At 42.9% G+C, this 27,055-nt stretch overlaps 1 protein-coding gene across 2 annotated transcripts in view; it reads right to left on the bottom strand.

Moving 5' to 3' along the window:
* Positions 1–27,055, bottom strand: part of LOC138510562 (cytospin-A-like) — a 1,126,527-nt gene that overhangs the window by 231,094 nt on the left and 868,378 nt on the right. For both annotated transcript variants that reach the window (XM_069626319.1, XM_069626320.1), the window contains exon 13: positions 19,791–20,098. In XM_069626319.1, the coding sequence (XP_069482420.1) occupies positions 19,791–20,098 (308 nt within the window). The remainder of the gene's footprint in view (positions 1–19,790; positions 20,099–27,055) is intronic.

Below are 27,055 nucleotides of genomic sequence, written 5' to 3'. Positions count from 1 at the left end.
ATTGTGCACAACCACCGCTTACAGTTCCAGTGACGAGAGAAGACCACATGTAGGTCAAAAAAGGCTGCAGCCTAGTATGGGGCAGACCAGCTGGAAACATTGAAGGTCCAAATTTTGGTGGGTTGTTTTGCACATTGTGCATTGGACTATCTCCATTTCTTTTTTGCCACAAAATATGAAAACTTTTTTTAAAGTACTTGTGTTTCTACCTGTTTGATTGTTTTCTATCCCATGTTCTCCAAGTTTACTTATCCCACCCTGTTCTCTCTTGTTCTCCAAGTTTACTTAACCTTCCCTATTCTCTTTCCTGCACCCACCCAGTATAACATCCTTTGTTTATTCTTACCCAGTTTATATATACCTGTTTGTTTATTGTAGTGGTATTTTCTTACACTGTTTTATATCATTGTATGTTTTCTTTTTAATCCAAGTTAGACCCAATGATTAGTATGTGCAAAGGGAACAATAGTGTTATATGCAAAAATGTTGTATCTTATATAGTGTATGTAATGGTCATGAAAACTTTATTAAATTGCGTTTTTTAAAGTGTGTGTGTTCTTTAACTGATTATATTTTCTTTTTTTCGGATAGAAGGATATTATTTGATTTTTTTAAACATAGATTAATAACCACAGCTATGGTGTAGCCCAATGGGTTGTTGAGTATTGGGGCCGCGGTTAACCCCAGCAATGACCGGGGAGGGTCGTAACTGTGGGTTTGTTGGATCATAGCCGTGGCTATAGGTCTCAATCAATGTGCAAAAAATGATGCTATTTGCACCCAAAAGAGTCATTTCTAAGAATTATCTTTTATGTATATATTTATAAAAAATCCATGTGACTTACCCGTAAACGTTTCATATTGTAACTGTGGCTATAAAAAAAAGTCAATGAACTCTAGCCATGGCTATGCATGATGAGTTATTATGTACTTTACATAACTCTTTTCATGTACTCTTTTACCGTGTCTTTTGTTATTTATATTCTATACTAAGTTTCTAAAAAGAAAACACACAATCCTATAGCCGCGGCTAGTATAGATGGGACGCCATTGGTATAGTCATGATCGCATTTAGGAGTATCAACGACTGGGGGGTGTTTGTCCGTTGCTATCCCAAACCTATCCCATGTGCTTGGTTGGTAGCCGTGGCTATGGAAAATATTTGAAAAAAAAGATATCTGGCCGGTATTGAGTGTAGTGTTTGTAAACAGTCATTGTAACATTTGAAATACTTTGCATTCACTAATAACACATGTGAGTGTATATACTTGAAAAAGACAAATAAATATACAAACAAAAGTTGTTGAAAACAAGTTTATTTAGGGGGATGTGGTTGTGGGTTTTTATTTATTTATTTATTTATTTGCATTTATAAAACGGACAAGCAGCCCGGAGGCATTGTGGTGCTGTTACATGGAATCGGCTTAGTTACAGGTGGGTGTACATACTTGGGTACATGATGTGTTACATGGATAGCAATATGATTACATAGGGTTACATAGTGTGAAGCATCACGTGGCATAACACATTACATATAGCTATATGACAAGTCTTAAGATGGAGTGTAGCTGATAAATGCTAACTTGGTTTTGTTGTTGGCAAATGTTATTGTTTGTATTTGTGGTAATTCCTGTATTCTGCCATGTTACAGGAAAAGTTCATTTCAATTGGCAAATTCCAAGTGAGCATTTCTTCTCTTTGGAAGTGGTTTGGGAAAGTCGGTGGAGGTAGGCCAGTTCCCCCCCTCACTCCGCGAGACCACCATAACAGTCCTACTAAAACCCAATAAACCCCCCACTCAATGCGGCTCTTACCGCCCACTCTCATTGATCAATTGTGACGTCAAGATTTATGCAAAATTACTCGCTCTACGACTTGTCCCCTTCATGCCACATATCATCCACCCAGACCAGGCGGGGTTCATCCTGGGCCGCTCCACCTCCTTGAATTTGAGACGCCTTTTCAACATTATAAGTAGAGTGAGCCCAGGTGTACACGCGGTGGCCGCGACACTTGATATGCAAAAAGCTTTTGATTCGGTCTTGTGGAGGTATCCCTGGCGGGTACTCGACAAATGCAAATTTGGCCCCACCTTTGTCTCCTGGGTCAGGCTACTTTACTCCAACCCCGTTGCCAGAGTCCGCACTGAGGACCGTTGTTCCCCCCTCTTCCATATAGCTAGGGGCACTAGACAGGGTTGTCCCTTCTCACCCTTGATCGTCGCTGTTGCAATGGAGCCGTTTGCAGACATGCTTCGCCAAAACCATGCACATAGGGGTCTACATACTGCCGGTTCCTCAGATATAGTCTCTCTGTATGCTGATGATGCTCTCCTCTATATTCGCTCCCCCGAAATTAACCTGGCCCCAATACTAGAGTATATCGCTCTCTTTGGACGTATCTCTGGTCTCACGGTGAACTGCTCTAAATCAACCCTCTTTCCCCTCACTCCCAGCACACTCCCCCCTCCCGATACCATGGGATTCGCATGGGCCCAATCTAAATTTACTTATTTGGGCGTAATGGTGTCTCGTCACACTGAACGGGTCTTGGAAGAGAATTATCAGGCATACCTTACAAACCTTATGATAAAAATACAGGGCTGGAACAAACTTCTGATTTCACTGGCGGGTAGGATAGGGGTACTGAAGATGGTGGTGCTTCCCCAACTATTGTATAGATTTGCTAATGTTCCGCAGTGGCCGGGAGCTGACTTCTTTCAGGCATTGACACGCACCCTTAACACCTTCCTCTGGCACTCCGGTGCGGTCCACCTTAAGCTCAAGACCCTTTCCGCCCCGATGGAGGCTGGCGGCTTTGGGGCACCGGACTTCCTCAAGTACTGGCTGGCGGCACAACTCCAGCACACTGCGCACTGGTTTAATATATCGGACCCCCCTCCCCATGTCAGACTAGAAAGGCTATCAGTCAGTGACCGCGACATTCGATCTCTGGTGATCACACCCATGCCAGTGGTATCGGACTCACTGGATCCAGCGACATGTACATCCTTGGCCTTATCCAAATCTTGGCAAGTATTGGGCACCGTCCATCCCTTCCACGGTAACTTCCCAATTTGGAATTTTCTTCCGGAGGTCCCACGAGTCCCTCCCTCTGCGGTTCGTACATGGGCCGAGGCGGGTTATGAATTGCTCCGTGATATATTCGAACAGGATAATTTCATAGAATGGCCTGACCTCCCGGCTTCAATACTCATCACTCCGTAGAGTACTCAAACACAAGTACACGTGTTTCCCAGCACTGCCACCTGATGAACCTGCAATCACCGAACTGTCCTCACCTTCCGTATGAGGGGCAAAATTACCAGACTGTACACTTTGCTTCAAACCAGATCACCCCCCACATTCTCCAAACTTAAGCGCTCCTGGGAGAAATGTCCGATGAGCGTTGGACCCATATGTGTGCACGTATCCAGGGGGTCTCCTTCAACTCCCGATTCAAATTAATTCAATTCAAGGTGCTCCACAGGTACCACTACACCCCGACCAGGCTACATCGCATCTCGAGCGACTCCTCTCCTAGGTGCCCTAGATGTGGCTATGAGGATGCTGATTATATCCACATGATCTGGTCTTGTCCCCGACTCACTCAATTCTGGACCTCAGTGTGTTCCACTATGTCGTCCATCCTTGAATGCCCAATCCCCCCATCCCCAATGAAATGCCTATTTCACGATTTCCCCGAGCTCCACCGTGACTCCAGGAAACTGGCTGGCCTCTGTATGCTACTAGCTGTGCGTACAATTCTACTTTGCTGGCTTCGGCCTATCATCCCTACTCACGCACAGTGGCTCAGGGCAGTTATGTGGGCCTCCGACACCGAAGAGTCCTGGGCGATACAACAGCCCGCCCGGTCCAGACCTAGAGATATTTGGCTGAAGTTCCGCTCATTTATGTCCCCCACTGACACCGACTCAGATCCTTCATCCCCAGCTCTTTCTCCTAGTTCATCCTTAGTTGGTCCTTGATTTATTTTCCACCTGCCTTCGTTCCGACCTTCTATGTGTCCCCCATGTGCATGTGATGATTCCTTTTCCCTTATGTATTTCGTTTATATGTACCATATGAATCTGTGTCGATTGCACTGTTTTGATTCCATATGCTTTATTGTTACTCACCTGTATCTGTGTTGCAGAGCTGAATAAATAAAAGTTTTAAAAAAAAGAAGTGGTTTGGGAATGATACTCTGATGTTATGGTTACAGTATGTCAGGTATTACTGAAGAAATGCTCACTGAAATGGGTGCAAGGGCATTATTGATGAGGTTCGCTAGGGTAGCATTCTGGAGCTGACCAGGGCACTTGGCCATTCAAAAGCTAGTGAGAGTGGAGATGGGCAGTGGAGGGAGGACGCACATAGTGATGTCTTTTGTTGAGTAGCAGTTGTAGCCACTAGTTTGTAGGTAAAATGCAGGATAGTGGGTAAGGCCATTGGCTGTAGCAGGCTTGATCAGGTACAAGCAGGGGAGGCCCTTGTCTTTGCATGTTCTTTGATGAGGACGCTTAAGGAGGACTGATTAAATAGGTGGAGGGAGGAATAAGTGAGTGGAAGGCTCTGGTCATGTGTCCAGCAGCCTACTCAATGCTGTGTGCCTGGAGTTGAGCTACAGTCTTTAGGTGGAGGTTTGTAAGGTGTCAAAACTAGAGATGGGTGGAGAAACTGAGTCGCAGTGTATTACCTTCCAGGTCTCCTACCTTATCACCTTAATCATTAATTGATGACATAGCAGAGATTAATGAACGGCAGGTTGCTACATCAAACCAAAGATATATAGCAGATTATCTTGCCACACATTTATGTAAGTGAATTACCAAGTTAAGCTAATTTATACCATGTGTATTGTGTTGAGGACAAAGATGTGCACTTTCAATGTTCAGTTTTATGTGATGAATGAATGTCAAGGTGTAAGACCATGTGCCCTTCCTTCACATTTCTGGTGAAGGAATGCCGTTTGCCCTATGGGCAGATAAAGCCCTTATAGATTAGCCTTCCATGATTGCAGAAAGTGTGTGGATGATGGAATGTAGTTCAAATAAACTCAGCAAAGTAGAGTTTGAATGGACGGTAACTGAGTTTCTCAGTTTGTGATGCATTTTTGGTTGGAACAGTACATTTTCAAGACTGCATGGTAATTGTATAGGTGATAGTGACATGCACATATGAAATGAAAGATATGCACCAACTAAGGGAATTGCCAAGTCATACATATAGAGAAAGAAGGAAGGACATTTGATATGGTAAATGTATTTTGTTCATACATAACTATAGCGTAACATGTGCTACTGATTGAACCCTCTTCAGAAAACACTGAAATTAAATATGGAAAACCCTACTTTCCAGGTAACACCTATGCAGTATATTTAATTATAGACCTAAATTTACTGAATACCTTTTATATAAAGAACAATTCATATTATATATTGAAAATATAAAGAAACACAATGACTGATCTTCACCATCCCAATTTCTTTTTTTACAGCTTTTTTGTGAGATGCCCTAAAGAAAGCATAAACGTGCCATAAAAAAGAATTGTGTGCAGGGAAGTCGAGTTTGGAAATATAATATTTTTAAAAGTAGTGTTCTTAAATCTGTAGATACAAATACTGTAGATAATACAACACCTGTTATCGATAATATGCAATTTCAAATTGATGGAACAAAGAATGTTTTTAGTGAAAGTAATAAAATAGAAAAATGTATTGAATCTGTTAGTAGCTATCAAAAAAACGAAGATTTTTAGAAGAAAAGGTACAAAAAGTGCTATCAATTTCAAACAGAGGAATATAGATATGTATAGGAAAATGTACTACTCTTGAGTTTGTAAAAATCTTTGGAGAAGTGTGAAACCAAAATCTAGATATGTGGTAACACTTTTTTTATTGATTGCACTTATACACAGGTGAAGCGCTTCAAATCGCTTCAAGGTGGGAAGGAAACAAGGGAATACAGTAATCATTCTTAGGCCTTGAAGATTCTGAATGATATAAACAGACATAGTAGCATACTAGGTCAGACCACATTTCTACTATTGCAAGTGCATGAGGTGGAACAGTTGAGACCAAGCTCCAGAGGACAGACAAACTAAATGGTCCTAGTACATTAAGATCATGTATACATCCAGACGGGGATGCAGAGACGGATGGGGGAAGGTGGGGGGAGGAACAAAGAGTCCGGTCCAGCAGGGCCCTGGTTTAAGTGCACAGAGGTTGCTCCGCTCAAGGAGCGTAAGAGGGAAGTGCAGTAATGTTGAACAAAGTGCAGCGGCCCGGAGGCAAGTGCATAAGACTGGCGGGGGAGCCTGGGACCTGTAAGCTCTGGAGGTGAACCAGGCAACCAGCCAGCAAAAACTGAACAGAGTTAGGGAGGAGAAGGAGGATCGAGAGAAAAGATAGGATGTTAGATGGGGAGAGGGAGAGAGAAGGCAGGAAGAGAAAAGGAAGGTCTTGAGAACTTAAGGTGCTCTGACTCAAGACAGAGAGAGACAGGGAGGCTGTTCCAGAGGGAAGCACCTGCAGAGGATAAATAACTACCCCTTAATCTCTGTTTGTGAACACGGCTCACCTGTAGAGAGTTGGAGAAGTACAAGCAGAGCACTCCAGAGGGAGTGTATTTTTATTTTTCTATTTATTTTATTTTCTATTTGGTTTAGTTGAAATACAACTTTTTCAAATATATATTTTTCCATAGTTTCCCTTTCATGTGCAATTGTATAAACAATGAATTTTATCTGATCAGAATATTTGCACTTGTTACAGATGCATTTCAAACACACTGTTTAAACAAACTGACACCTTCCCAATGTTCGCTTGCATTAACAAAGAAATTAAAATGAAGGGAGAAAAACTTGCAATATAAAACAACAAGCTATACAACCTAACACCATCTATCACTTAAAATAGGATTAAACAGTTTTGTCCTGCTTTCTCGACAGTCCCTATTCAAATGTTATGCTTATAGTGAGTACAGATCAAACTCCTTTAAAAATCTTACAGTTGCTAGATTCACAGCTATTCTCTTTGCATTGCAGACTACTTCCCACACATTCTATTTTGACAATGTCCAATATTCACCGAAAAACCTTAAATAATGTTCTTGTCTAACAACTATTAAACTATCACATTCCGCAACTAGATGTTTCAATGTTTTGGGATATTTTCGGATTCCTGCAAAAACGACACATGGCATCTATAACTGTGTTAGTTCTTCTAGCAATCATAGTTTTTGTGGCCGCAAATCAACTCTCATATGCAATATCTGCTTTGAACTGATGGTCTGGGAACTTCATAAGATACGTTGGAACCGTGTTAAGTTTTTTCTCCATAAACACACCTCGAGTGATGCTTTTATATTTCCTGCATTCCGTAATAGTGTTACACCAGTTTAGGGTCCAAAGTTTTTGTTTCGCCTTCTCAGGGTTCGTTACTAAGAGATCTAAGTCAATATCTACACTGAACATAGTTGTACAACAAGCACTCTGCCAGAAAGCGAGGGCGCCTATTCCTTCCATACTCTTATCCCGGGCTGATAGTAATGATGGAGTATAGGCTTTCGCTGGTTTCCATTTTGCATAGAGTGTCAGATTATTCCGCTCCACTACAGCACCAAGAGAAGTCAGACCCAGTTCAAAGCGCACAATCTGTACTGGATATGATTTTGGAATAGGTAGCAGAGCCTTTCAAAATACACCTTCTAGTAAGTTCCAGTCTATTACGGTTTTTAACACTGGAGCAATGGAAAATGTCCCGTATTTAGCTTGTATAACCTTCTCTTGGGATGCCAGGGCATTGATTTTACTTCTCAAATCAAGCCTATACAGACTTTCATTTTTTGTGCCATTTATGATTATATTTATACTGCTTGGTTATATTGATTGCTTTATTATCAAGCACCCATTTGAATACACGCTTCGATCTTTTTTTGGAGTTATTCCATCTCATGATGTTAGATTTGTTAACATTAATTGATAACATATTTTCTTTAGCATAGATTGCTAGCCTGCTCAGTTGCCTTTGCAGGCCTATTGAGGTCTGATCAATAATAAATCATCCGCATAGAACAAGTGTGATATTGGTTTGGCTCCTAATTTTGTTGGGAAGGATGTGATATTATGGAATAGTGGATACAAGTCTTTTATGTAAAAGTTGAACAAGGTTGCAGAAAATATGCAGCCTTGTTTAAGGCCTTGTTTAGTGGGTATGGAATCAGATAGCAGCCCACTTTGAGTCAATTTGATCTGGACGGTCGTATTCATGTAAAACTGTTGAGCGCTTGTAATATATAGTTTGGGCAACCTGCTTGAGCTAGTTTTGTCCATAAGATTTTTCTTGCATGTGACTCTGAAATCAATATAAGCTAGAAAAATTGGATGTTTTTTAATCTCTGCTTGTTTTTTTGTTTTTTTAAGGCTGATAATATTGTGAGATTGATAGATGTCCCAAATCTGGCTAATAATCCCGATTGATGTGGATCTGACATCTCAACCAGCCATCTGGTTAAACCTCTGGTTAAACCTCTTAATATCAGTTGGGCATATCATTTGCCTGAGATATCCAAGAGAGCCAGGGGCCGGTATTTTTCTGGGAGCTTCCTATCGCCTTTTTTAAAGATTGGAACTAGAATTGATTTCTTCCAGGTATCTGGTATACATCCTGTCTTATTAACTCTTACAAACAATAGGTACAATATTTCTGTCCATTCTATCAAATTGGCCTTGAGTACCATGTTGAAAAGGCCATAATGTCCTGGTGCCTGTGAGGTACTCAGTCTTTTGATTAATGTCATAATGGCATGGTGATCAAATTGGAGTTGGTTATTATCTAGCTTAGTGGAAGACATTTCTGTTGTCTGGTCAGGGTCTCCATATATATCTGGGTAATATGCAATCCAATTTTCTTCTGTGATTGAATTTAGCATCAATGGTTCAATGTTCTTAATTGATGCCTCATTTAACAGTTTTCATATCATAGAACTTGATTTAGTTGTTAAGGCCGTTATCATTTGTTCATTCTGGTCTTGGTTAACCTTTGGTCTATGTTGCAACACAAAGTTCTTATATTTAGTCCGCAGCTGTCTCAATTCCAATTTATCATTGTTATTCGTACTCAATTTTAATCTGTGTGTGTCCTCTTTTTAGCATTTTGTATGGTCTTGTCAAATGAGTATTTATATTTGTAATTAGTTTGCATGCCTTTTACATGTACCTGTGAGAATAGCATTAGGGCATGTGTGTATTCAGGAATGACGGCTTTCTCAATTTGCTCATCTGCACTTTTCAGTCTTAATAGTAATTTGTTTAGCTTTTGTACATTCCACTTTAATCTGTTTTGGCATTCTGACACTTGGATATCATGAATATAATACTGTGTGCTGGGGAAATGTGTTCTACCCCATATAATTTCGAGTATGTTATGGTCACTATCATTGTTTTTTACCACTTGAAAGTTGATAACATTATTGTACCACACACTGTGATATGAACAGCTAATCGATGATAGATGAGGATGAGCCTCGTTCCCATGTAGCCTTCGGAGGAATGTCATCCTTAAAGGTACCATTTAGCATAGTTAGAGTGCGTATCTCCATCAATTTTAACCAACTACTAGTTTTTATGCAGCCTTTTTTCCTGCTATCATCCAAGCAAGTTACATTCATATCAACGGCAATCATTATCATATGGCTATCTTTATCACATGCTATTACATCAAGCAAGTTGTACAGTAGTCCAACCTAGAGAGAACCTGGGCTTGGGAGACAGTGAGCTTCTGAGGGAAGGAGACGAAAGGCAGAGTACCTCAGAGGAGGTCCAGTAGGAAGTTTTAATTTTTAGTGACATCAGAGATGTGGGCAGAGAAGGAAAGTGTGGATTCAAAGATGACCCTGAGGTTCTTTGCCTCACAGGTGGGGTTAGGAGGAGGCCCAAGGGAGGCCATTCAGAGAGTGAGGGGAAAGGATGGTGATGGTGTGCCGATGAGGAGGATCTCCGTCTTGCTGGCATTCACGCAAAGATCGTTGGAGGCACACTAATCGCACCATACCAGTCCTTCATATCCACCTCCTAACACATATGTCTGTTCCTTTGTCTAATATTACAGTATTAATGGTCTTTTAAACTAAAATTGTAGGCCACTTTTTGGTGCTGCCCTTCACTGGTGGGTAAATACTCATAGGACACAGAAGAGGGTTATTTATCAGCAATGTGGGTCTCCTGTAATGATGCAATGTCACATTTGGTTTTATTGAAGTAATGTGCAACAATTGTTTTTAGTGCAGTGGTGCGAATGTTAAAATTAAGTAAGGCTAATTTCAAATCTTGCGTGTGCGACATCTTAGGTAATTTGTCAAACCACCCTTTGACTATTGCCTCATGAAATAGGAAGGAGAAAAGGAGGAAAAAGAAGTAGTTGAGGTAACCACACACATGTAGATATCGAACACACAATAGAAACAAGATTAATTTGCCCAAGTATGTAGACAAGTGTGCAGGCTGCAACGAAAGAAGGAAGTCAGTTTAAAAGACCATCCACTTAGCCAGGCTGGGACGAAGTACATGGACAAGTGTACACTCTGCAGGAGAGGGAGGAAGTGGGTTTAAAAACTCAATCCTGCGGCGAATCTGCCACAAAATGTACACAGACAAGAGCAGTCTGCAGTCTGCTGGCTGCTTGCTATCGAACATTGATATCCACTAAACAGTGATACAGTGACACTATGCCTGGATGAATGGAGACAAGAAACCCTGGGGAAGAGCATTGGAGTTAATGTTCACTAACTAGCATCTTCAGTGAACAGTGTTGATGTGTGGAATGATCTTAGAACAATCCTGTTTCTACATTAAAACTCTGATTGCTGGTGCCTCATACATTCTACTAACTATCAATTTGACCTAACTTAATATAAAGTAATTCGAAGAAGGCTATTTTTATTGTTATCTTTATAACATACAGGAATTGTTTTGACTTGGTTGTAGGTCAATGATAAAGCAAAATAAAATTACAGACAAACCCAAAAGCTGTTATACTGAAAATGTGTATTTGCCTCCTGCTGCTGATCCTCCAGTAATAGTTCTTACCGAAGGACGTAAACTCCATAGTAAAATTGATGAGTCGACACAGGTCCTTATAAATAAGTTGGCACATTGGATTTATTTATTAATTGGCCCACATATCATTTATTAATTGGCCCACATATAAAACCACAACTGGTTCAAATGGCTATGACGGCTACCTGGGTGGAGCCATTAAACAAATGTCTTTGTTAGGTAATTCGCGAGTTCAACAGCAACATTTACAATCTAATCTTGTTGCAATCACTTAAAGGTAGGCATACAGTCTATGTCCTTGCTTATCCTTTATCCTCAGTCATGAGACTATTATACCAATGTGCATGATTTAAAGTATAGGAGAAGGAGGCCAAACTTTGGGGATGAGCTTGCTGAATGCCCTTCAAATTTGAATTCCGATTTATTTACCTTTGATAGTTTTATTACTCTTTCCGGTCTTGAGGAAAACGATAGACTGGTTTAAATTGACAGCTATGTTCTACCCACTGCTCAGTCTCTATACCTATAAAAGATGATTTATTAGCATTATCAGATATAGTTAAGTCTACTGTATGACCAACTCCACTACTATAAATACTTTGGGAGGGAAAACATCATCATGTAACTTTCTATACAGATTGTAAATTGGAGAATCCTGAGTTTGTCCTGTTTTACTGTGTTATCTGCTTAAAGGAAACTTGGACACTCATGTCTCCTTTTATTGATTGTTATTATAATATATACTTCCCACCTCGACCAAATATAAGAGGTAGAAGCTAAAGGGATTTTTATTATAGTTTCCACAGAAGTCTTTTTGGGTATGCCTGTTGTAGACCACACATATGAGTTTCAAGTGGTTCAATTAGTGTCAAAATGTAAAGAAGGCGTTGTGATGATTAATGGTGATATTGCACCTTAAACATAAAAGGACACACCCTTTCATGAAATATTGTCTGACTATCTGTCCAAGTACACCAATGCAAGCTTAGATAAGACTCCCCAAGTGATTCTTTGTGGATATTGTCTTGTAAAATTGACAACTTGGTAAGTGGCGATTTGTTAAATTCAGCAGAGGATGCAGTCATTGACCTAGAAATCCACATTCTTAAGGATAAGCAATTTGATAAAGATGGCCTGGCTTTTCTTAAGGTACGCTTATGAGTGAAGTCTGTATACAGCCAATTGGAGGTTGCCTTTGGTTCAATCACACTTTTCTAGAGGCTGGAGGTGGAGCCCTTTTTGATTTTTTCTTGCATCATTCATACCATATTATGGATCTTTATGTCATTGAGCATAGAGAAAGTGATCATGCTTCTTTATTAATTTCTATGAAACCTTTACTATCTCATTGCTCTCAAAAGGAGGCTTGTACCACTGTTCATATAGTTGCAACTAATGGGTACAAATTAAGATGTAAAGAATTATCTCCATTGATGTGTTACAGACGATGTACAGATCCAATCTAGATTTGGACCGGACTGTTCAGGATCAAAGGATACTTCATTAGCAACACCTAATAAATGTAATAACATCCGATTGGTCCTAAGTAGCACCAATAAGAACAAAAGGTCAGCCTATAAAGCATTGCTAACCCATGGAGACTAATACATTGATTGATTTGGTTCTGGGGTAGCTAGAGGTTGCTGCCAATGGTAAGGATAATAGGTATTTTATAGAACTAGCAGCACATAATACCACCCTTGAAAATCCACCACTTGTTTCTGATACCTCGGTAGAGACAGAGAGGGCATATTTTTGCTGGATTTATACAAGTAGTCAAAGGGTTAATAGCACTGAGTAGGGAGCATGATTCAATAATAATATTATGATGGAATACATTTATTTTTATTTTATTATTTAAAGTGCAGACCTAGCTCAAGAGCAGCAGATCGCTGTACAGAGTGTGGGTAGTCAGCATTTGGGTTGGCATCTTTTAACAGTAGCGCAGTACCGTGAGATCTGTGTATCAGTATGTGCGTCCATTGGAACTAGTTCTTGGTCACGTGGAGAATTGAGGGAGCATTCCTAGCCGCTAGGACTATTGTCTTTAGAATGGATCACATCATAACAGCTGTTTATTCATTGAAAAGTAATTAACACCCAGCCTCTTATATTATTCAATCAGATTTTTTATAAACTATTTCCAGATATTCGGGCACATATGTTTTGTAACATATTTAATATTGTGATCGATTCAGAAAATGATTCCTGGAAAGTTGCAATAATATTTCCAATTCACAGCAACAATTCTGCAGAGGTACGGTGTAAGTATAAGGGCTTGCCAACTACTCCGCTTATCATTTCTTCGGTGGTGCACCACGGGTGTGTGTTGACACCTCTTCTTTTCAACCTTCTTACTATTTCTTTATATGAGCTATTGTGTAGTGGAGTAGCCATTATATTATGTATTGGTAAACTAAATGTTCCCATTCTTTCCTAGGCTGTTGATACTATTTTGCTTCCCAGAATGCCTATATTCCTTCCAAATTTACTTGAGGCACATACAAATTACATTAAAGTACAGGGATTAAACGATAATCCTAGCAAATGTGCTATTATGCTAATTTCTTGCACGCACAGACCAAAGAGATAAAATACCCCAATAGGTCCACCTAGATTACGTACAGATAATGCATTACTATATGAAGGTTTAACTGTCTGGAATTAAAAGCCACTAAAATCAACAGTAAATGGGGCATTTTAGAAGCTGCTTTTTTCCTTTTTTTATGAATCAATGGGAATCATTAATGCATTTCTTGATTTGTTTGTCCTACACGTTCTTCTTTAAGAAAAACGATGTGTAATCTCTATGTTGAAGCAACTTAATATTAGACAATGTCAACCTGCCTTATTGTGTTTTCTAACTACGTCTTTCATGTATTCTACCTGGTCTCTTAGGGAATTAACTCTAACTGCAGTAGTTTAAGGAAGAAGATATTATCAAATGTGTCCAGCATGGGAATATATTTTTATGATACTGCATTGTTGCACTTTAGCCACTATACGGATAGCTTTTATTTTTTATTTTTTTAATATGTTTTGTTGCAACTTGTATGAACTCACTAGTGTATTTTACTGATAGATTGTTGTGATTTGAGAGGGTGTGATTTTAGGATGATGCTAATAATGATATTAATGTTATTATATGATGTATTTATTAAGATGGAGATTTTGAGAAATAAACCTAGTTGACTGACTGAATGACTGATTTGAAAATCTCTGAAAACAGCTTGCGATCCCATCCTGGTGAGGTTAATTCATTGGACATCTGAAAGAAGGTCATACCTACATGCTATGAAAACAAGTTATGTAAGCAAACGTAAAGGAAACGCTTTTAGGGTAGAAACATATGATGTCTGAAGAAACTATAAAAAGAGCGACCGGCTGTGTGGTAGGCATATAATCGGATCCATTACGTGTCAGAGGATGGTCTTGAATCTCAACATTGTTTCACGTGGGTGGTTCCTTTTTAGGTACGTCATCAAAGTAGCAAGGGTTATCAACAGCAAAGAGTGAGACCTTCATTGTAGCTGTATAGAAATAACTGTACGTTTAGTCCATGACTTTTAAACTTGGTTTAATCTCCTGAAAGACTTTCCTGCATTTGAGTGTCTCCTTCTCAAAGTCCTGGAGTAGGTGGATTTTATTTCCAAAGACAACTTAATTGTGATTGTCGTGGGATGCCTTCCACATTTGATTTGCGTGTGACAGCAAACCATGTTAATGTTGATTTCTCTCTGGCTGAGGTGCATTGATTGGGTTCATCTTGGGAGGAAACTGGTGAGGCTTAAGCACCTTGAACTGCCATATCTCCTTAATCTTTAAGACGAAGAACATTTCCAAGTTGGAGCAACAATCATCACACTTCACTCTCTAGCTTGAGCTACATTTCCAGAGGATTTACTGTCAGTTTATATTTTCTCATTCAGTGATTGACTTCTTTATCCCTGCTGTAGATTTATGGAGAAGCTGGGTGGTGTCTGTTGCTTTTTTATTGTCTTTAACATTCATCCTGGGGTCAGCCACCTTCAGTGAGATATAAACAATGGCCCTCATTAGGACCCAGGCGTTAAGGGGATTACGGCGCCGTAAACGGCGCCGACCCTTAACGCCTGATTCCAAGGTCCCTTTGCGGGATGGTGATTTTAACGCCTGCTTTTTTGCAGGCGTTAAAACCCATGCCGCAAAGGGACCTTGGTGCTAATTACGCCACCGTAATTTACGGTGGCGTAATTAGCGCCTTTCCCCATTCCCATTATGCACTATGGGGCAAAAATGGGAATGGGGAAGGGTAAAATAGGAAATGGTGATTTACCGCCTCACTCACCTTGGAATGGGGCAGTAAATCCGCCATCCACCATGGTGTAAACGTAGTTTACACCATGGTGGTAAGGGTACGACCCAGGCGGTAACTTACCGCCTGGGTCGTAATGAGGGCCAATGTCTCTTCTAGCTACTGCCATATCCTTTATGTGATAGATATTGCCCTTAACAGTCTTTTACTATTCTACATTGTCCATGGCTATTAGGCACACAGAGCTTGAAAATATGGCCACTGGCCTTTTCACTCAAAAAGAGCACCCATAGCACTTCACCAAGATGGCCACCAAGGGTCACCTGCTTCATCGGAACAGACATCCCAAAACAATATTGCCACCTTTGTGGACCATGCATTTCTAACTGCTCTCAATCAGTATTTGGTAATTTCCTAAATGAGCCTCAGTATTGTTCCCAACAGCCCACAAGAGTAGCATACTTCATTTCTCTTTCTGTCTTTGCAACTGCTCAAGTTCTGGGGATCATGCAGCGAATGGCCAGGATATCCTAGGTCTACATTTAACATCAAAGCTAGGTGACATTACACTAAAGCTCTTAAAAACTTCATGCAGTTTTTGACTCTAAGACATGTTCCACAAGTGTGCCTCATTCTAGGGGAGCTACAAGACCGTTTTTTTGTAAAGGTTTGCTTATGGTTTCATCCCCTGGTGTTGCTATGATCCCCTCCCCTTCTACTTTGGAAAGGCTTCATCTATTTTCGGAGGTGCATTCTGTCAGGAGTATACCTTATCTCTCAGGGAGCATACCTCGGGGCATGTCACTCTTGACTAGTACGCCAATTCGTTGTCTTGAATTAGGCAGGGTTTGGACGGTGGGGTGATGATGTATTGGTGTTTTTCAACAGCGCTTGCAGGGCGTCTCTGCTTAGTTCTATTATTATTAGCATATAAAAACATGACATCACCCTGTCCTCAAAGGAGCTCCATTTCTCCATTTAAGGATAACACTCAGTACAAAACATTATGGGCATAAATATGAGTGGCAGATTTCTGCATGAAAAATCTGCAGGCCATAATGACAGCTTTAAATTGCGGTGAGCCGATGATCTCCTTGCGATTATGTTTTCATAGCTGATGGTGCAGTAACAATAATTTCCTCAACCTCAGAAATCTGACTACATTAATTGGGAAAGACTGTGACCACATGAGTAAATACCATTAATGTATATATATGAAATCAGAAGCGGTGTACAGCCATTTTGGAACCACAGCCCATAAAAAATCAAACCATTTGAGTAGCCATACAGGAATAATGTCCACCCAGCATGCCCCACCCCCGTATGGTGACCCCCGTACGGTCGAGGCATAGAAGCAGCAAGTGGGATGACCTCAAGCAGTGCGCATGGACTTTTCGGCAGAATCTGTCCAGGAAGTTGGTTGCCACCTCTTGCCTATGGGATGTCCATGGGAGAAGAGGACATCATCAGATCTCGACAAGGCTTTCATAGAAGGGATCGGCAGATGAGAGGTTGGAGCAGGAACATCCACGAAAAGCGGTGAGTACCTATCAAACTGCAAAACATTATACAAACACTATATCTGACAAAGCATCAGTGGTCAGCCTACCGCATGCCATCTGATGAGCCTACTAGCAATTCTACCAAACACGGTTGAAAAGTACAACTAACCCAATTGTCTGAAACAGGTTCAACAATTATTTCATTACGGAGCTTGCCGTGCCCTGACAATCAATACAAGCAACACTACAAATGCCACAATGCACAGTAAAAATACTTTAATGTATACACGTAACGTTCAGTTTTACAAACATCAGCATTTCACCAATATTGGGCCAGTTGACAAGGTGAGGCAAACTAGTATAACATGGTGTCATAGTAGCTTCTAAAATCCTGCTATCTACTGTTGTTGTAAGCCATTTGTAGTACCAATGGCATGTATCATGGAATGGATCACTATGACTGTCTCATGCAGTGTTAGAGCGAACCTATACATCATCAGTTCACATATGTAAATGCAACTCGGGCATCACTGCTTTGAGAAATATGATTGCACCATTGCGGTTAGCAGTACACAATCAAAATCAGGGCACAACAAAACTTTGTCCAAGTCATGCAGCATGATAATGAGGTAGTCATACAAACCACAGTGGCTTGGTAAACTGAGAGGCCGCCAAATGCTAGGACAGGCGCACTAAGACCCATATATGCACAGCCATTCACTGTATGCCAACTGCACTCCCAAAAGACACTGTCAACTCAAGTGACAGCAATGCCGCAGACACCCGCTCAAACTGAAGCAGTCAACTCTTTGGCCACCACTGCCGAATCCACCCCCCCCTGCTCTTCCATGACTGCAACTGCCTTAACTGTGCACTCTGCCATCAGCACTGTGGCTATTGATGCCATCACCAGTGCCTCTACGTTGCCTACATGCCATCCCTGCAGTGACAGCCAGCAATGTTGCTTGATGAACAAGGTATAGCTGGACAACACACCTGAGCGTTGACTCTGCTGGATCTCCTGGTTTTCTTCTATAAGAAAGAGAGATTCTATGAGGTATTGTTTCTAATATTGGATTTTCCCCAAATGACTTGGGGGGGGGGGTCCCACGATATATTATGGAGCGTCCTTCCTGGCTTTGGGAACAATATGCATGTGGCATTTTTAAATTTGACCATTTCACAAAACATCCGTACTGCCAGCCGCTTGTGTTGCAAGGGTATGGCTGTCCACATTCTTCGACGGCACCCTAGGTCAAACTACATGAGCTGCAGGATGGTGATGATATTTTCCTAGCACAGCCTTTTCTCATTGCTTGGCTGCTGGGGGGAAAGCCTTTTCCTTGGACCTGGGGCCTGCTCCCCCTCTTTCGCCTCTGTCTTCTCCCATCTTCTCTCTGGTCCACCACTGATTCCTCAAAGACCAGCATGAGATTATGCACCTGCCGGTTCAGTGCACCAGTCCTCTTCAGGTTGCTCCACAGTGCGCCTCCTGTGCCCTAGCCTGTTCTGATTGCCTGCACCTGGGCCTTGCTTAGTTTCATGTGCCACAAGTTGGCCCTAGTGGCCCTAGAAGTTGATTGCTGCTTTTCTATATATCTTAATTATCTTTAATATGTATGCCAAGTATTTTGGTGCGATTCGTGCAGCTGCCATCTTGTCTACAATTTGATCCTCGCCATTGGTGACTTACTGTGCCAGTGTGTGCGTGATGTGGCTGTTGTATCATTTTGTCTCATCAGGAAGCCATTACCACCACCCTTTGGCTGCATCACGCTCCTATAAGTATTTCTGGTAATTTTCAGGTGGTCTCCTCATTCACAATAAGGAAGAAAACACTGAGGATTTCCTAAAAGTCTGCAAGTGCTATTTCCACATGAGGTGTCTCCTAATTTCTGCATGCACATTTTTGTCTATTCCGTGTGTGGAAATACTACATGCAATCACAATTTGGAATCAGGTGATAGGCAAAAACATGAAGTAATGGAAATAGTGACTGGTTTTACCATTACCGTCAAACTCATATTAAGTCCTTATGCTTCTAATTTGAAGCAGGTTTTGGATTTCAAACGTCTCTCTTTTTTAAAGTTTCTTCTCACATAATAATAATAATAATAATAATAATAATAATAATAATAATAATAATAATAATAATAATTTTGTTTTTTGGAGGTTTCAGTGAGATCAGACAATATTAACCCTTGGCTAGAGCACACCGATTTTAGTCAATCAATACAATATCTATCAAAATCAACACTCAGGCACGCTTGTACACTGTTTTGCTGAACTAAATTAACACATTTTAATTTACTTCGACATCACTTTTTTCAATTGTAATTTTAATTTTGTAATGGGGTCCCCCCTTTATTCCCTCATCCCTGCCACTACCCTCCTCCCCCCAACCACCACTTCCCCTACACACCCTAACCCTAAATAAATGTATAAAAGAATTACTTCCCCACAAAGTAATGTGTTTGAAGTACATTACAACAACTTAATTTGTTTTGGCAAAACAACAGTATACACTTCACAAGGCACAGCCTAAAGTGAGAGAAAGACAAAATAAGTATCACCATCAACAATGTCTGATACTAGAGGGTTTTCAAGTTTAAAAATAATGTTAGGAAGCCTGCGGTTCACTCAGATGAGTTTCAGGCCAGCAGGTCTTTGACTATCAGCTTAAGGCTGCTTCTTAGCCATTCAGTTTACAGGGCTTGAATTATCTATGAGATATAAGGATTGAAGAGATAGCTGTAAACGCTAAGAGGTGACTACTCCTCAAAAGGAGATATAGGAAACGGTGGTTGCTGTTCAGTGGCACTTTTGAATGCTGTGGAAATTAATGTTCAGAAATGTGTATATCATCAATAGTGCAGTAATAACAAGGGTATATTGTGCAGACCAATTACTATTTAAGTTTATTTATGAAAACTTACCATCAACTGTTGCACCTTCTTGGACAACTGTAGCATTTAATCGTCTACTGTGGCCAGTGGCTGGACGCCTGGGTGGTACACTTGTTGCACGCTGGCCGGGAACACTTGCCGGGCGCCTGCCCATGCTCCTGGCTGAAGGCCTGACTGGAGACATGACAGGACTCTGGTTTAGAGCTCTGGCGGCACCCCTGGCTCCAGGCTTGACTGTACTCGTCAGGGGTGATCTCCTGTTGCTCCTTAGAGGACATGTACCTGCACCCCTGGTAGGAGACTTGAGTTTCCTCGAGCCTGGACTTCTGACTGGACTTCTGTTATCAAAAGAAAGTGCAGAGAAGAGATACAATTACCCAAAACCCTGCTTAACCTTAGCAGCAGCAGCATATCCAAATGGCCTGGGGTGAGTCAATACATCAATGATAAAACAAATTAATCAACAGGAACATTAAAAAGTTCATAGAAACCCATACATGCTTTTGGGTGTCTCACTGAGTAGAATCAAAAGCTGCTATCAGGTGACACTGACATTAATGTCTATTCCATGTATTTTCTTGGTAGCTTGTATTAGATAGATTTGAAAGCCCAGCTGATTTTGCTATTGGTAGGCAAGTACATGTTGATGATCTCTCTATGCTTTACAAATCCCAATTACTTGGCCTTTTGGGAACTACAGCCAGAGACAATGCCTCTTAGCTCTTCCGACTTGGCGTCTGGATTCACCAGTGGGAGGTGGTGTTTTATGCTTGGGTAACCTGGCCCCAGTCTGCTGCAGGGAGCCTAGTGCAAAGTGGAAGGTCCGAGGGGAAAGGTAAGACCTGGGCACAAGTGCACAATCAATTTCAGTAAGCACAGAGCTTGGAGGAGCATGTGTTCCCAACATTTGAATCATAACACTGGCAGCAGGAGTCAAAAGGGTCCAGTGCACAATAAGCATTGCAGGGCAGTCTAGTCTCTTGAGAAAAGTGTGCAGAGGTACAGGGCGGGAGGAATTTTGCCATCCATCGGAAAGGCAAAAACCGTGGGAGAGAATTGTAGACAAATCTCAACTGCAAATAGGAGAGGAAAATTAGGAAGAAAATGAGGGAGATGGAAAGGAGGGCAACAGTAAAGGTGGAAGAGAGATGAAGGATGCTGACAAGCTGTGCAGCATATGTCAGACAAGGCACGGTCAGAACAGGGGCCAACAGGGTAGCGATCTCAGAAAGAGAGGACAAAAACCGGAGGCCCATAGTACACTATGGTGCATTAAGATAGGATGACCTGTTGTCTTCAAGAAAAGAAAAGAAGGACTTGAAAAACAGGGAAGTGCAGCTAGATGACTGGTAGTAGCTAGGTCATCAAGTTCTAGCAGGGACTCTGCAAAGCCCCAGTTAAAAGATGGGGGTGAGAGCAGGGAATATCACAGCCAATCGCTCATGCAAAGGGCTCAGCAGACAACAGTTTGCCTAGAGAGAGGATTTTAGTGGTTTCTGCCCACACTGCCATTGTTAGGACCTCTGTTAAGGACACTGGAAATGATCACTGCAGTGAACATCAGGAGAAACTGTAGATGACAGAAACATAAATGGGCAGTTACGGGAGAACACATCAAGGAGCAGAGGATATTAGAGATAGGAAATGTTGAGGAGGAAGAGGTATTGAAAGGTGTAGGGGAAGAACACATTACTTACTTCTGGTAAAGTTGTTACGGCTGGATTAATCCTTCCAAGTCCACAGGTTCAACAGTTTAAAAATCTCTCCCCCGGGTACAAATCTGGCTTGGTAAAGTTCTTCAGAGTGGGGAGCATTGCAGCTCTGAGTTTGCACTGCTCATTCTCATTGATGACCGGAACATTGGATGGTTCCATGTTAATATCCCTGCAAAAATATTGCCATACAAAAATATCGCCATATTTTTGCACCAATATTAAGGCAGGGAACCTGCGGGGGACACCCCCGCAAACCCTGTATTATTTTAAAAGGAGCAGAGGCACCCCTCCAAGCCCTGCTCCCAAAAAAACCTAATATTGTCACCACTAAAAATATCACCTATGGCCGTTCCTGACGACCATATATAGCGCAATATTTTTGGTGGGGATAATATTACCAGATACCCACTGGATGTGAGATAATGGTTGGTATATATGGAGCCAGCTGTGACCACTGAGCTCAGAGGCTGAGGAATTGCAGAACTTCAAGAGCTTACGAACAGTCCAAATGAGGGATAGGTTAGAAGGAAAATGAAGAATCTGTAAGAGGAAGGAATTCTATGTCAAGACCGCAGGCTCACATTATGGCTCTCTTTCTTTTATTAAACATATGAAAAGAAGCTCAGCAGCAAGTATTTTATGTACCTGACTGCCAGCAAAGAGTATGCATAACAAAAGGTGCAATACAATATTAATAAAATATCAACAAACAAAAGCTTTAGTCCATAACTGCCTCTGAAGGAACAAAACTCAATTTCCCAGGAGGCTTAACCCGAGTTCATAATAGGTCACCAACATGTGACACCAGTTCACCAATAGGCATGCAGCTGCCCTTCCAAATAGCCCTGAATATGATGTAACTTCCTCTTTCTTTACTGCTCACAGAAAGAGGAAAGTACATTACATGCTCTCAAATTGCCTTACTGGGTTCCTTTACTAATATAATATACTATAATATAAGATTAGAAATGAAGTTAATTTCTTATTAATGATACATGTGGGGACTTGATGTTTTTTAGCATATGTTTTAGGAAATTTGCAACGTTTTACTAGCGCAATCGTGTCATTATATAAATCTTTACTTAGCCTTTGGTATGAGGATCGCTTAGTCACGTCCTCTTTCTCCCTCTGTACTGCACCATCCCCGAAGCGAGCCGCTTCCGGCTGGCGTTGGAGAACATTGGGGAAGACTCAGAGCCCTCGCGCTTTCTTCGAGCGGCCCCATCCTTTTATTTATTAGCATCCACTTTTGCGGACCTTAACACTTGCCTCCCCGGCCCGGCTCAGGCTTCCTGAGGCTCGGGGAGGCTATGCAGAGCTTCTCCGTGGCCGCGGTGACACCCGCGGCCACTAGAGGGAGCTCTGGAGATCCCGGTCCTTTCCTCAACTGCTGCCGCTCGCGGCACGTATTTCCGTTCAGTTTCCCCAATAGATTTGCGAGCGCCAGCAGTTATTTCCACAGCCTTTCAAGTTCCTTGCATATTTTGCCTAATAATTTAAAACAATAAAGAAGAAAGAGAAAATCAGAAGAAGGGAAAGGAGAACAGTGCTTGGACACACACCCTCTTCACTTGATCACAGTGGCCTAGAGAGAAGGTGGTCTGTTTGCCCACTAACAAAAAAAAAGGTGTGACAAGAACGTGCATTTGAAATTTTACATTGATCATTATGGCAGCTCAGTACTCCCCTCAGGCAGACCAAAAGTGGTCAGAGTATGAGGAGGATACCTACCAAATTGATGAAGTGGCTATTGCAGACAGCTTCAAGAAGGTACTGGGATCTTCTGTGGAGACCAGCATCAAGAGGGCTGTTACAGAAATGCTCTTGCCCATTCAGCAGCGCCTTGAGAGTATGGAAGAGCACTTGCAAAAAACTCCTCTGCTAGGGAGGAAGAAGACACAGAAAAGAAATCACCTTTCTGATGGGGGATGTACTCCTGCTCGTAAGAGTAAAGACTCTCTGACCCCCCGAGCCAGCCAGAGCAAGCCACTGCTGCTGTTTCAGACCCCTTCTCCAGGCTTAAAAAAGACTTTCTGACCAGGATGGAAGCCCCTGCCCACGATGGACCCTCTAACCCCGAGCAAGACAATAGGGGTGTCATACGCTTGAGCCCAGAGGGATACCGACAGGGCATTGACAACAAGCAGGTAAAGGGGGGTTATAATATCTTTGACCAGACCCCCATCTCCTCAGACAAGGATGATCAAACCACAGGGTCAAGACCCTCCACCTTGGGGATTGCGGCAGCCCCCATCCCCAACGAGGCAGCCGGTGAACATTCTCCTCTACGGTTGATGTTTATGCCGGAGAACCTGGTACACCCCAGATCTACAGACTGGGAACCGTCATCGAGGACAACGGAATACATCAAGGCCAGGCTGCGTAGGGCCCTGGATAAAGAAGTTAGAGCCAGACTCAGAGCAGAATGCCTTCACCCAGAGATCCCGGGGAAGGTGGCCCTAACCCCGGAACTAGACCCCAAGATGATAACCTTCCTTGGGAAAAATGCTAAAGATCCAAGGAAAGGCATTGATCGTGCCTGGTGATCCTGCAAGGACAGGGTCCTGGACATTACTGGTCCCCTCGCGAAAATAATGGACCTGACAGAAGCAGTTATTGAGACAGGCAACGCTGTCGACCCTGTAATTCTTTCAGGTTGGGTCCAGTGTGCATTCTGTTTGCTGGGGAACGCAAGCTTTGCCATATCTGCTGAACGCCGGAAGGGCATCCTACTAAAAATTGATTCCAAGCTGAGTGAGCTAGCAGGTACCGAATCCGCAGCAGCAGCCCAGGGTTTGCTATTCGGCGACCCATTTATGAAAGAGATGGCCAAATTTGTCAGCAACATCACCGCCTTGGACTAGGCTCAGGCATCGATTAAGAGGGTTTTTGCTTCCAAACTTTGTTCCCGGCCCGGCTGGTATTAATTTCATAGAAGACCTTAGCATTCATGAGACCAGCACAATACCTGGCAGGACCGCTCCCATACCTTCTTTCCATCAAGAGGGCGAGGTAGAGGTCTTGGCTGGGGGGGGGCGTGGCGTAAGCCCATGGAGTAGGACGTGCTGGAGAAAAGCTCCCACCTAGATCCTGAACTGATACTGGAAGTGCATAGCAAATATCATGAAAAACGCAATAAAACTGAAGACAACAAATGGCAAGCAATCCTCTGCTTGACCGCAAAAGAGCCGAGTAAAATCGGAGCTGGGAGCCCGCTGAACGGAGCTTGCAAACTAACACCCCATGGGTAAACAAGATGGCAGGCGACCGGATGGCCTGAGCGAGTGAGAAAGGAGGAGCCGGGGGACTGCGACACTGCAATCGACCCGAGATAGGAAGATGGGTGACGCCCTCGGATCAAGCCGCTGTGGATGGAAAAACGCTGCCAGTAGCTGAAGAACAGCGAGACAGCCAAGCGGAACCAGTGAGTTGAGGACTGTGGCCCGGCACTGCCCCTGGGCTGAGAGACCTCAAAGAGTCCGTTGCCCAGACCACATAAGACACAGTAGGAGAAGCCACTGCAGAGGAGGGGCCCTCGCACGGACGGCACCAAAGAGGCCCAGCTGGATCCCAGAGTGCAATGAAGATGGAATGCATGGAGCCCTAGGACAGCAACGCGCCGGGGGACCGAGGAAGCAGGAACTGGCCCGGGGGTGAACATAAACCAAACCCCATCCAAAGAGGAACGGGAACACACGCGGACCAAGAAGCAACGGGACACCCAGAGCAGCACTACACCCCAGAGAGGTTCAGCAGTGAAACGGACGCCGCACGCCGAAAAAGCAGGGCCACTGAGCATAATCATTAACACAACGGCCCATGAGCACCAAGAGGGCTGGTGAGAGGTAAGCTAAGCAGCATCACGAGGCAACCTCACAAAGTAAAACCCTAATAACTAATCGCTATGCAAGAGGGGGCCATAGACCCCAAGTGAAGCAGCCGCATATTACTTAACTTAAGGGGAACAGACTTTCTACATCGAGCAAGCCCAAGGTCATTACTCATTGAGAAGCACACTGTGCCCTGTGTCTGCCAATAGGGACAAGTGAAGGCGAGCCAGACCCACTCCCGGGGAGCACAAGACCAGATCCCCCCTACCGCAAGGGCAAAGAGCACAGCAGGAAATAAACACAAACAATACTAAAAGCTACGGTGGGACCCCACCCCCCGGGTGATACCAGGCAGCTACTGGTACGCATATCCCTACTGAGAGGACACCCAGGTCCAACAGACCTATGAAAGGCCACCGCACCGGACCCAGATACGTACACCAGGCAGATAATAGCAGGCCTGCCACCGAAGCAAACAAACCAACAAAGGCCAACGAAACCAACTAGGATACAGAAGGCCTCCCTAACCACGCCACAGATGATAGGGTGGACTGGGTCACCCCAGGAGATCTAAAAAACCTGCAGTGAACAAGAACCAAGGACGCTGCTCGCCCCACAGACCACGTAGCAACCCACCAAAATAAAAGCCAGGCAATACCAAGTGAGGGACATGTTACGTTAAGAGGCAGAATACTCTGAAGGAACCACAGGAACAAACAGCGGAAAACACCACTCAGGGCTCAACGACACACAGGCACTGCTCTGTCTCACCCAAAGAACACTATCAAACAGCAAGGAAGGTAGAAGAGGTGGACTGCCCCTACTTCTGTTACACTAGGAGGCGGACGGGCTTCCAAAGATAATAAACGGCGAAAGAACAGAGCCCAAGAACACAGCAAAACGCGTGATCAACCACAGAAGAATACACACGGGCAGACACCTGGCCCACAAGACCCGCAGCCAGGGTAGGCGGCCCACGGTACAAGGGAATACCCTCCTCCAAAGGGAAGAACAAGGTCAATACCATGGAATCCTTTGTTGCAGTCAGACCAAAAGAACAGAGACCGGAAATAAGAGAGACGGCACCAACCCGCCAGCCTCCCGAGGAACAAAACCAAGACGAACAAATATTAGAAGCTATATCTGGGATGCACTCATTCATAGACACTAAAATAGAGGAGGTTAAATCGGATATGCAGCTACTGTGCCAAGATATACGTAACCTCATGGAACGAGTATCAACCACAGAAGCGGAGCAGCGAGAAATGGCAACAATGCTGGATGATGTACAAAAAAGAGTGGTGGATTTGGAAGGCGCAACAGGATACTAGAAGAAAGAGCGGAGGATGCAGAACGGCGGTCCAGACGGAACAATGTCCACTTCCTAGGCATATCGGAAGGATCTGAAGGCCCCAACCCAACGAACTTCATTGAAACCTTACTGCAACAAGAAATAGGAGCGGGTCGACTCTCACAAGGGTTTGTGGTTGAAAGAGCACACCGGGCCCTCCAGTAAAAACCACCACCAGGCTCATACCCATGCCTCATAATAGCAAGAATCCTCAATTTCCAAGACTGGGAGGTCATACTGCGTTATTCACGCGAGGGATGAGTAATAAACAGAAACAATGCCAAAATCACCATATACCCGGACTACACTCCAATGGTCCAGAGGGCAAGAAACTCCTTTGTCCCAGTGAAAGCGAGGCTACGCCAATTGAACCTTAAGTACATGCTGATGTACCCGTCC

The sequence above is a fragment of the Ambystoma mexicanum genome, chromosome 6p (assembly GCF_040938575.1).
Source record: "Ambystoma mexicanum isolate Mex_15411 chromosome 6p, UKY_AmexF1_1, whole genome shotgun sequence".
In the NCBI taxonomy this organism is placed as follows: domain Eukaryota; kingdom Metazoa; phylum Chordata; class Amphibia; order Caudata; family Ambystomatidae; genus Ambystoma; species Ambystoma mexicanum.
This window is presented reverse-complemented; position numbering and strand designations above follow the sequence as displayed.